The sequence below is a fragment of the Solanum tuberosum genome, unplaced genomic scaffold (genome assembly GCF_000226075.1).
Source record: "Solanum tuberosum cultivar DM 1-3 516 R44 unplaced genomic scaffold, SolTub_3.0 scf00666, whole genome shotgun sequence".
Taxonomy (NCBI): domain Eukaryota; kingdom Viridiplantae; phylum Streptophyta; class Magnoliopsida; order Solanales; family Solanaceae; genus Solanum; species Solanum tuberosum.
The window spans coordinates 57577-69295 of NW_006239594.1; the positions used below are offsets into that span (position 1 = coordinate 57577).

The 11719-nt window shown below is 35.6% G+C and overlaps 1 protein-coding gene across 2 annotated transcripts; it reads right to left on the reverse strand.

Annotated features, from left to right (window-relative positions):
• Nucleotides 1-2178: 2178 nt before the first annotated feature.
• On the reverse strand, nucleotides 2179-9961 carry LOC102603378 (uncharacterized). Of its 2 annotated transcripts, none has more exons than XM_006366702.2 (3): nucleotides 9747-9961; nucleotides 4558-4657; nucleotides 2179-2805 (listed from the first exon to the last, which is right to left on the reverse strand). In XM_006366702.2, exon 3 carries the CDS (start codon nucleotides 2767-2769, stop codon nucleotides 2461-2463), a length of 309 nt encoding a protein of 102 aa, XP_006366764.1. In that variant the 5' UTR covers nucleotides 2770-2805; nucleotides 4558-4657; nucleotides 9747-9961; the 3' UTR covers nucleotides 2179-2460. The 2 variants fall into 2 exon arrangements, with proteins under 2 accessions (XP_006366764.1, XP_015160551.1); XM_015305065.1 differs by having other exon boundaries at nucleotides 4558-4664.
• Between the last annotated feature and the right edge of the window lie 1758 nt (nucleotides 9962-11719).

The window sequence follows — 11719 nt, forward strand, 5'->3', positions numbered from 1 at the left end:
AATACTTGCGGCTCAACTTTTGGAGCGAAGACTTCTTTGTACTTGCGGCTCAACACTTGGAGCGAAGACTTCTTTGCATGCGGAAGACTTGCAGATCACCACTGAAGAGCAAGGATTCTCTATGTATTTCTATGTGTCTTCTTCTTTTCTTCCTCCTTTCTTCTGGTCTTATGAAGACCTTTTTATATAGGCTTGAGCTAGGGTTTTAAGGGTATTTTTGTCCAAGCAATTTTGGTCCTTGGGCTTGAAGAACATGAGTTGGGCTCGTCTTGTCAACTTAATGGACTGACACAAATGTGATTTGGACTTTATTTAAGTCATATATTTTGACTTAAATATTAATCCGACTTTATTAACCAGTAATTTGATTTGGTCAATATATCATGAATTTATGGATTACTCCAAAATTTAATATGGATTTATCAATAAAATTTCACTGTCTACAATAATGGTGGGAATGATTATTATGTTTGTTTTAATGATTTCTATGGTCATTTTTGCTTGTGGAGACTCCTCCAACGGCGAAAAGGACGACGATTGGTACTATCGTGGAAGTGGAGGAGGCGGTGGAGCAGGCTGCGGTGGTGGTTGTGAGTAAACTCGTTTTGTTGAGGTGGAGTTAATAGCTCGGTTTTGAATATGTTTTTTCTTTACTTTTGTAGATTCGAGTCCAAGTAAAAAAACAATGCTCCTTTCTTCAGAAAGATTGATAGTACTATTCCCACTTATTTGTCAGTACGACTCAAACTATCAATTAATTTACTGATGAAGGTACTTAACCACTAGAGTAAGTCTCGCTTATCTAAATCTAAGTAATATGTACATAGACAACCGAATATTAACTTCGCATATGGAGTCTCCAAAGAAAATTACCACTATATTTCTAGATTATGAAAATTCTCGATAAAACATTGCACTTAATAAAGTTGAGGCTCGTTGTAATCGATTATATAACTGGTGGTAGATGGAAAATATAATTTAAGTAATTATATCATATGAATCCAATATTTTCGATGAGTATAGAAATGGAAAACTTATTAAAACAAAAGTATTATTTTTTTTACCTTCATAAGGTAAAAATAGATATACATACATTTTTCTCTCGGTTCAAACTCCACCCATAAAATTTCTTTGTATTTGTTATTGATTTTAAGTCTCTGATTTCTTCTATAGTGGAGTAATAAAACAATAAATCTGAACCACGATGTAAGAGAACAGTCTAGCAGATTTTTAATTATTATCCATCGGAACATTTTTTCAATAATACCAGAAAATTAGTGTGAAAATTCCAAGAAAGACATGAATATGTTACTTTAGTAGTTTACGTTGAAGCCTAGCTCAAGTAACTTAGAGCAATTTTGACCAAATCAAAGTCTTCTACATTTTTATGAACTTAAATAGCAACTTCGTTGAAGTTGAACATTACGAAAAGTCTACAAGTCAAACATCACAAAAGCCCTATATAAGATATTGTTTCCCTTGAATCATGATGAGATTAATTTAGCAACATATATAGATAAATATTTTTGCAGAGAATCGATTAAATTCTAAAAACAAAAATATGGCGCGATTCTATGGTGTGGTAGATGGTGGCTCAGCAATTGAGGGTTCAGGGCTAATGATAATGGTGGGAATGGTTGTTATGTCTGTTTTAATGATTTCTATGATCATTTTTGCTTGTGGAGATTCCTCTAACGGAGAAAGAAAACGTTGGGGTGACGGAGGTTATTATGGAGGTGGAGGAGGTGGTTGTGGTGGAGGCACCGCTTGCGGTGGGGGAGGAGGTGGCGGTTGTGGTGGGGGTGGAGGAGGTGGTTGTGGTGGCGGCGGCTGTGGTGGCGGAGGATGCTGAGTTGATTAAATTCTTTCACTTGTGGAGGAGAGAGTTTATTCTTGGATATATAACTTATCTTTTGACTTGTGTATGTAGATCAGAGTTTTATGTAAGATATAAAGAATTTAAGTTAGTACATATTATTAGTGTAAACAATTCTTTTATATTATTCGGTCATGGATATATGTAGAAAATCTTTGTAATCTTGAAATTAAGATTAATTACATATAACAGGTAAAATTAACTTGATGTTTTATATGTACGTTACGTGTACATGCAATTGTTTTATATTTCATGTGAACATTTTCTGCATGCATGGAGTTTCCCAGAAAATATTATAATGCTTCGTAGTTAATAAAGTTTGGATACACTCTTTATTCATTCGAACTAATAAACCCCATATGTTCCTCCAAACCAATTAACCCCTAAACTCATTTTAGTTGATACTAACAAATGTGTATCAGTTCTATTACAAGTCAGAAACAAGCATGAAAATAAAAGACTATTGAAAGTAGATGCTTGAGTTGTAGAAAGAAACCCTATGAGATCAGAAACAAGAAGGCGATCAAATCGCGCAGAGTAACCCATAGAAACAGCCAATTTGCAAGATGGTGAAAGTATCATCTCTATTTGTTACGCTTTTTAGCCTGCTTGCCTTGACCCTTCTTAGGAGGTCCCTTTCCACGACGTTTAAGCATTTCAAGCTTGCTCAGGCGCTCTTGCTCTTGACGTGCCATCACAAGAGGATCATCTTTCATGATATCATGTGGGTACCATTGTGACACCTTCTCACCGATGAGCTTCTTACGTAAAACCTTGTGGGATGATCTCTGCCCGGTTGGATTAAGCACATGACCAAATATCCTGGCCCTTGCCTCAGTCACCCCTTCAATGGCTGCAGCAGCCACCACATTCTTTAGTCTCCCAAAGTTCATTTCTTGGTTCCGAAAGCAGCTCAGTACACGGATTCTCTGCACAAAGAATCACAGTCTCAAGACAGACACATTAAACCAAGTCACTATTAGTATATCTTTACTGGTGGTATCATGTAAGTTACTTCATGTATGATTACCTGTAGTTATCTACCGGCGACTAAAAGTATAAAAATTCTCTTACACTACCAGCATAAAGAAAACATCAATTTGGAATTGTGACAGTTAAAATCTACGCAAGCCATTATCAACAAGGGTTCAGTGAGAAGTCTAATACAATTGTACATATTATCCGACTCACTGACAAAAAAGCAATAAGACATCAAGAGTCGAGATGAATTTATTGCTATCACTTCAAAACAAAGTTCATTAGTTCAACATCTTTCATAAGAACTTCTACCTTATCCAGAACAACCTAATCAACAAGGGTGAACTTGTCTCTCCCTCTTCTTTTGGTACAGCCGTACAGCTTTATGAAATGCTTAGCATCCATTGAAATGGATTAATAATTGTGATTCAGCGGGACCTTCTATATTCTCTTTTAGACTCAAGAAGGGTGGTGATACCTAACAAGTATGAGCATCACATCACTTTCCCCCCATCTCCAACCTATCCCGCCTTAATGACTGCACGTTTCACCTGTGAATCTGTTTACTATATGTGTGCCGAATGAAGAAAAGAATTTAACAACCAATTACCTAATAGTATTTTACAGCTAACAATAATATTACCACATGATCATTTGTGTTAGCTTAGGTAGACTCAGAGAATAACTTAGAATGATAGCACTTGCAGCAAAATATTGGCATCTTCAACGAGATGGTCCACAGTTGAAGGTGGAGTACAATCGAATCTCAGTGAACCTGGCAATATGAAGGCACATTCTATAAATTCTAGGATAGCGACGGAGCCATCACCTACTACTATCAGAAATTTTGACAACAAGAAAAAAAGATTTCATAAAATAGCACATGAGATTTCTAGTGTCATAACTACAGACCATAATTGTATTACTTGTGAGTGCAGGTATAAACTGTAATTATTCCGAACAGTCCAAATTTTGGATTAGTCTTTGGTTATAACTGATAAACCAGTGGATTCCCCTCACCCCCTCCTCAGCTCATTAAATTACAAACGTAAGTTAAAAGATAAATCTTTATAAAAATAAAAAGAAAAATTGAAAGAGGGGGCTGAATAAAAAACATGGCTCCCAACTCTATGTTTAAACTATGAATGGGCCACTGATGTACTAGTAAAAGAAGAGAGCAACCAAGGGCGCTCAGAATATAAGGTTCTGACCCTTATGTTAAGAGAAAGATGGATTCGAACAACATATCAGGCTTGTTGTATTGATTAGACACAATGACAAGTCTCGAAACTTATATAGATCAAATTATGTTACTTGTAAAATTAAAAATAACGGTAAATGTGAATAAATCATCCCAATGACAACTTGAAAACTAAATTGAAATCAAAACAACTATAAATGAAGACCAAGTCTAAATATTGAGTTATTGACTAATAATTTGTTTTAATGACAGAACAATAATGAATGAGAAAAAGGTGCTTCATCTTCTATGTAACAAACTGAACAATGATTCAGAATTTCTAGCAAGTTGCATAGACAAATCTCACAATTCTAATACAGATTAACCCTCACATCTCAGTCGTAAACACAAATTCACAGTTACAGTTTTTGACTTATATCAAATTAACATAAGTAATATCAAAATTTCAACTTCCATGGAAAATCAAAAGGAAACAAAAACATGAAGCTCAGGAGTGTATTACCAGTCACCAGAGAAATAGAGGATGAGAGAAACACGAGAAAAAGGGGAAATGCAGAAGCTGTGCTTCACTAAACTCAGTCCCGAGAAGCCGTTTCTGTAATCTGTATTCTTAAAAAAAGAAAAAAAACAATGGTGAAACTGCCATCTGCTTGCATGTTACAGAAAAAACAAACACACATGTCTAATGCACTCACCCATACACGTCTGTTTATATATACATATAGATATACACTTTTTTAAAAAGGTAAGGATTTTAAAAAAAAAAACCAAGATGGTACAAAAAAGAGAAACAAAAACAGAATAGAACAGAAAGCAGCCTACGACACTCTTCTTCCTGACATATCCAAGAAATCCATATACTGGTTCAAACTATCTATTCAGCTACACTTTTACACCCAAAGTACAAATTTTGTAAACATCTATTCTTCATTCTAGAAATGTGAGTTCTCTGCCCTTCGAAGCAAGCCTTGTTCTGCTTCAGCCATATTGATACACACTCATGTAAAAGAAACAAACCTCATGAAACAAAGGAAAATATCTACAAAAAACTTTAACACTACTGAATTAGTAATCTAGATGGTCATGAAAACCAAAGATAACCCCTCCAAACATCTAGAGAACTATTGTACCAATTAGAGACTTGGACCAATGTACCTAGGAATAAAACATTATTTAAGGATTATAAAAGTAGAAACTCAATTTCATCACAACCGTACAGGACCAAGCTCGTTCCTGTTAAACCAAAATACTCTGTTCTTTTTTTTTTGAGAAAGGTAACATTTACTTCTATATATCCACAAGTATACTACATCAAAGTGTAGTTTCCCTCCAAAAAATTATACTTACAACAGCCCTAAGATCTTCTAGTTACAGCCAGTCAATAACATTAGAAACATCTTCAGAATTTCCTATTACTACTTGCTTACACCAAAAATAATAAAGACCTAGGCAGTTTATCTTTATCTTCTGAATATTGTTGTTCTTTCCTTCAAAACATCTTTGATTCCTTTCATTCCAAATTGTCCACCAAATGCATGCTGGGACAATCCTCTATCTCTCCTCCTTTTTTCCAGTATTTCCATCACTATTCCAGCATTTTAGAACTTCTGTGATTCTCCCTGGTTTTGTCCACTTGATCTTCCTCTTGTGAATGAACATCTGCCATAATTGATCTGTCCATTTGCAGTGTAAAAGAGATGGTTGACTGTCTCCACCTGTTCTTCGCATAAATAACATCTAGAGCAAAGGTTGTGTTTCCTCTTGTTCAAGTTTTCGTGTGTCAAGACTTCCTCCTTTGCCAAAAGCCATGTGAAATAATTCACCTTGTATGGGATTTTTGTTCTCCAAATCATCCTCCAAGGCCATCCTGCTTGCTGCTCTTCAATAGGTCTCAATTCTCGATATGCAAATCTTACAGTGAACTCTTCCTTTCTCTCCCCTTTCCATATCAGTCTATCTTGCTCTTCTGATAGATTGCTAGCCCTAGCCATTGTGTCATGAAATCTTGCTATGGATGTTATTTCCCAGTCATTTAAGTTTCTTCTCAGATGTAAATTCCACCCTTGTCCTGTCTATAAGTCTACCACTGATGCTTCCTGTGCTTGACTTAGACTATGTAGCTCAGGGATGCTTGTTTGAGTGTCTCCTGTTCACACCAGATGTCATTTCTGAAGGCCACTTTTTCTCCATTACCAACCTTACATTTTGTTCTATCTTTGACCAGTAGCCATAAGTTCCTAATTGATCTCCATACACTACAATCATAAGGGCTGGTCACCCCCTCAGTCATCCACTTGTCCTCCATGCCATATTTTGCTGTTATTACTTCCTTCCATAGAGATACTTCTGGTGAGGCAAATTTCCACAACAATTTCATCATCAAGCTTTTATTCTGCGTACTCATATCTCTGATGTTGAGTCCACCCCCTCTCTTGCTAACTAGCAACTCCTCCCATTTGACCAAATGATACTTCTTCTTATCTTCACTGCCTTTCCATAGAAAGTTCCTCCTAATTGCATCTAACCTCTTGGTTACTTTGGCTGGTATAGGGAAATATTGACATCATGTATGATGGCAAGGCATCCAGGACACTGTTAACTAGAGTTAGTCTGCCACCTGAGGATAGATATTGACACTTCCAGTTCACGAGCTTCCTTTAACACTTTTCAATTACACCACTCCATATTCCACTTGATTTGCTCTTATCCCCAAAGGCATTCCCAAGTAGGTTGTTGGTAGTTCACCTACTTTCCCTCCAAGCTTGTAAGCTAAGTCCTCAATATTTGGTACTGTGTTTACTGGATAAATGAAACTCTTGTTCCAGTTTATGTGCAAACCTGACACCGCCTTAAAAATATTTAAAATGACTCTAAAAATTAGCATGTGCTCCTTTACAGCTCCACAAAATACTAAAGTGTCATCTGCATACTATAGATGAGTGATCTCTAGATTATTTTTTGTATTCTCCCCCCTTTGAAACCTCTGATCCAACCATTTGCTCTTGCAGTCTGGAATAGGTTGCTCAACCCCTCCATAGCCAAGATAAAAAGAAAAGGAGATAGGGGGTCCCCTTGTCTCAAACCCCTGTTTGATGGGAAAAACCCACATTGGTTTTCGTTGATCAGAATAGAGAATTTCACTGAGCTTATGCAATGTCTGATCCACTTTAACCATCTTTGACCAAAACCCATCCTCTGCATCATCTTCATCAAAAAGTTCCAATACAGGTGATCATATGCCTTCTGGATATCCGACTTGCATAGGATCCCTGGTTGTTTATCCTTTTTCCTGGAATCAACACATTCATTGGCTATCAACACTGCATCCATGATCTGCCTGCTCTTGATAAAGGCCATTTGTTGCTTGTTCACAAGCTTATGCATCACCTTCCTTAGTCTTTTAGCCAAAAGTTTTGCAATTATCTTGTAAACTCCCCCACTAAACTTATTGGTCAAAAGTCATTAAGTTCTTCTGCCCCTATCTTCATAGGTATCAAAGTCACAAAAGTAGCATTTATACTCTTCTCAAACACTCATTCTACATAGAAGTTTTGAACTGCTGCAACCAATTCTGTTTTGATGATATCCCAACACTGTCTAAAACAAGCCATTGAAAAGCCATTCGGGCCAGGGGGTTTATCCCCTGCACATGCTTTGATGCATTCTAGAAGTTCCTGAGCTTCAAAAGGGGCCATCAGTTGGTTGTTGTCATCTTTATCAATCATAGGACATTCCCTCATTTCCAATTCTGGCCTTTAATCCTCAGTTTCAGAGTATAGATTCTCATAGTACTCAGTGATCTCTCTTTGAATTTCAGCAGGTTCAGTTAGTAACTCTTCCCTGACTTTGATTTTATCAATAGTGTTGACTCTTCTGTGTGAATTTGCTACCTTGTGGAAGAAATTGGTATTCATGTCCCCCTGTCTAAGCGAAAGCCCTAGATCTCTGTCTCCATGCTGCTTCTTCATTTTTGACTATTTCTTCCAACTCAGTGGTAAGAGCTAATCTCCAAAATTCTCTGATCCTGTATCCTTTCAATTTCTGCTAATTGATTGAGTACAAGTTGCTTTTGTTGTTTCAGATTCCCTTGACTGGTCTGGCTCCACTCTTTCAATTTTTCTTTCAATGCCCTCAGCTTTGCTACCAGTATAAAATCTGATTTTCCCTGGAAATGAAAAGAGCCCCACCATCCCTCTACTCTGTCATTGAAACCTTCGTGAGTCAGCCATCAATTTTTGAACTTGAAATATGATTTGGTTGACCCCCATTCTCCACATTGTAGCATCAATGGGGAATGATCCGAGACAATTCTCTACAGAATAGACTGCTTGATATTCCTGAATTTTGTATCCCAATCTTCAGAGATCATGAACATGTCTAGTCTTGCTGCTGTGGAATGTTTTTCACCTTTCCTCCATGTGAACTCTCCCCCTGCTAAGTCTACGTCCATTAATTCCATGTCTTCAATGAACTCTGAAAGATCTGTCATTGACCTGCTGATTCTACTGCAGTTGAACTTCTCAGAAGGATATCTCACTGTATTGAAATCCCCGCATAAGATCCAAGGACCTATAAATAGACCTAGCTGCCCCCACTTCCCACCAAGTTTCTTCCCTTTCAACTCTGTCATTTGGGGCGTAGACTCCCGTTAGGTGCCATTTAAAATCCTGGTTTTTGCCAGAGAAACAACATGAATCTTTTTTCTTTTTGATGACTGTGGTGTCCTGGCCGGCTTTCGCGCACCTCAACTAATCTCACGGGATACGTGTCACCTCCCACCAACAAAAGGTGTCCACAATGGCTAGAACATATGGAAAGAAATCACCTTGTGTTTTTATTTCGGCGGGATTTCTTTTTTTTGGTAACTATGGAATTTTTATTACCTAAGTGAGAACTCACGCTCAAGTAAATAAAACAAACAGTCACTGGACATAGTCCCAGTTCTGAGTGTGTACCCTTACTCCTTTACTACCTATCTAGCTCTAGCAAGGATAGAAGTTAAGCTTGGACAAAACTCTAGCTAATTTAGGCTTCTTGGAAGCACAGTAGTATATATCTTGGATTATCAATCTCAACATTGTAGACAACGTTCGTTTCTTTCCTTGAAATATGACTTGATTCCACTCCTGCCACACTTGATATATACATCAAGCGAAGGCCATTCGATAAATGATAAGAGGGAGCTCCATTTGTTGCACAATGACATTCCATCCATAGACGCTCCGTTGGCCAGTCCCAACTACGTCTTATGATCCCTGCCATTTTAGTAGTTGTTCCCAATATCAGCTGCTACTGGACAATGAAAGATAGATGCCCAAGAGTTTCATCAGCCCCTTTACACAGCTTACATTTCTGCTGGAATTTGAACGTGAGATTCTCAACTCACTTCATTAACCACTAAGCCACACGTTGGATGCCTTTTCATTATTTATTTAATTAAAGCTACAAATACATGACATCAAAGTTAAAGTAAAGATATTCAACCTATTGCAACTTGCAATACAAATAGCTCAGTATTCAATACTCACAAAACAATGAGAGTTTGCTGTAAACATGCATTTTTTTTTCTATTTCAAAAATAATAATACACTCACAAGTTTTTCAAACCAAAATCACCTTAAAATTTGATCATGCCTTCACAGTTAAACCAAGTAAAAGAACGAGACTGAATTTTTTTGAAAAAAAACTGACCTCAGAAAGAAAGGTAAGTAGATCTGTAGATGATGTAATAAGTGAGCAGTTTCCGATACTGCGATATGCGTCGCCGAGTCGGGAATCGGATTAGTAGAAACCGGTGGCGGTCGGCGGTCGTCGGTCGGCGGTATGAGTTTTAGCTTCCCATCGTAGTTGTAGTCTTGTAGAAGTGAATGTAAAACTAAAACCCTGAGAGAGACAAATCCAAAAGAGTCCTTCGTGTATAGGGTCAAGTGAATTTTGGTTCTTTATGTATTACTTTGAACAAATTAGGTCCTTTAAGTTTTAAATAAGTGAACACTTTTGGCCCAGGTGAAGACACACACATTAAAACTAACAGAAAATTTCTACATATATATTCGGTTTGATTGGAATATTTTTTATTTAAAATTAAAGTCAGACCAATTCATATCGATTTTAAAATTTTAAAATCAAAATCAAATAAAAAAGTATCGGTATTTTTTTTCTATTTGATTTAACTTTTTGGTTTTTCGTGAACATCCCCAGTTGCGCGCGGTATGAAATTTGTCTCGCCATGTATTAAATTTTCAGAAAATTTATTTTAATCCACCCTATCCTACTCTGCATAAGTTCAAACTCATCCCGTATCGCTCCATTGTCATCTCTATGGATATATAACTTCTTCTTTTTTGGCTTTTGTAGATTATTAGCATTCAAGTAATATGTAGTTTAAGTTATGTATATCATTAATGAGAATAATTTGTATATTATGAAATTATTTAAAGAACGTATATAGATAAGTCTTCGTAAGAAATGAAATTTATTATCTTTAAAAAACCACATTACAAATAAATGTGACATGATGCTCAATAATATTAATGATACGTGTATATAATATACAAAAACATCTCAAGGAAGAGGTAATAAAACCCATGCTTTTTAAGGCCTCAAAATTTCAAGACTCGAAAAAATTTAGAAGTGAATTTTATGGTTTTATTTTACACAAACAATACTTGAAGATAGAAGAAAACGAGGGAAAAGAGTTAAAAAAATTCCAAAGTGAAGGGAAAAGAGAGAAGGCCGATAACTCTTTTTTCTAAATAGTAGATTAAGATTATAAAATTTTAAACTAAACTATCCAAATTTTATATTAATAAAAAACGTTTTTTACAACACATCTAAAGTAATATATTAGAAAGACATGTCTAACATCTCATCAACGTGATTTAATCTTTGCCATAATAAATAGAAATATTATTATGTGAACTGTGATATTAAAATAATAGAGATAGTTTTAGAATAAATTATTTAGAAAAAATATTCTTTATTCAATTTTACCTAGTCTAAAAACATTCTTAATCATTTTCCATTTTATCTAAGTTAGAATTTGGTTATTACAATTTCTAGTGCTAATTATTTAATTAGGTTGATTAAATATTCTTCATTATAATACTAAAAAAGTCCTAATTCACTTAGAATTTGGGACTATGTTAATCTTTCCAAAATTTTAAGTCACAACCATAACTAACGACTTTTACTAGACATTAAGTATAATTTATTTTTATGGATACTATTTATGATATAAAATAAAATTCACATTTAATTATTCATTAAATAACATAATGATATGATAATTGTCAGTTGATCCTTTGCCTTTACTGAGAATTCGAATGTACGAGGGACGAAAATGAAATTTGAAGACGTTAAACAAGACGATAAAAGAAGATGACTGGAGATTTTATGGACGATTGAGTATGAAGGGGATGAAATGGAATATTAAGACATTACACAAGATCATAAAGGAAGATGAATGAGAGATTTTACGGACGGTTGAGTATGAAGGTAGGCTCAAATCATTACATCAGAAATGTAAAATTTTAACGCCCTAACCGTAATAGCTGATTTTACGAGTGATTGAGTATGAAAGCAATCAGAGATATCTCCGAAATTAAGTAGGATAGAAAAATATATGATTTCGTTATTTAAGCTCAAAACTTCTCTATTTGGAA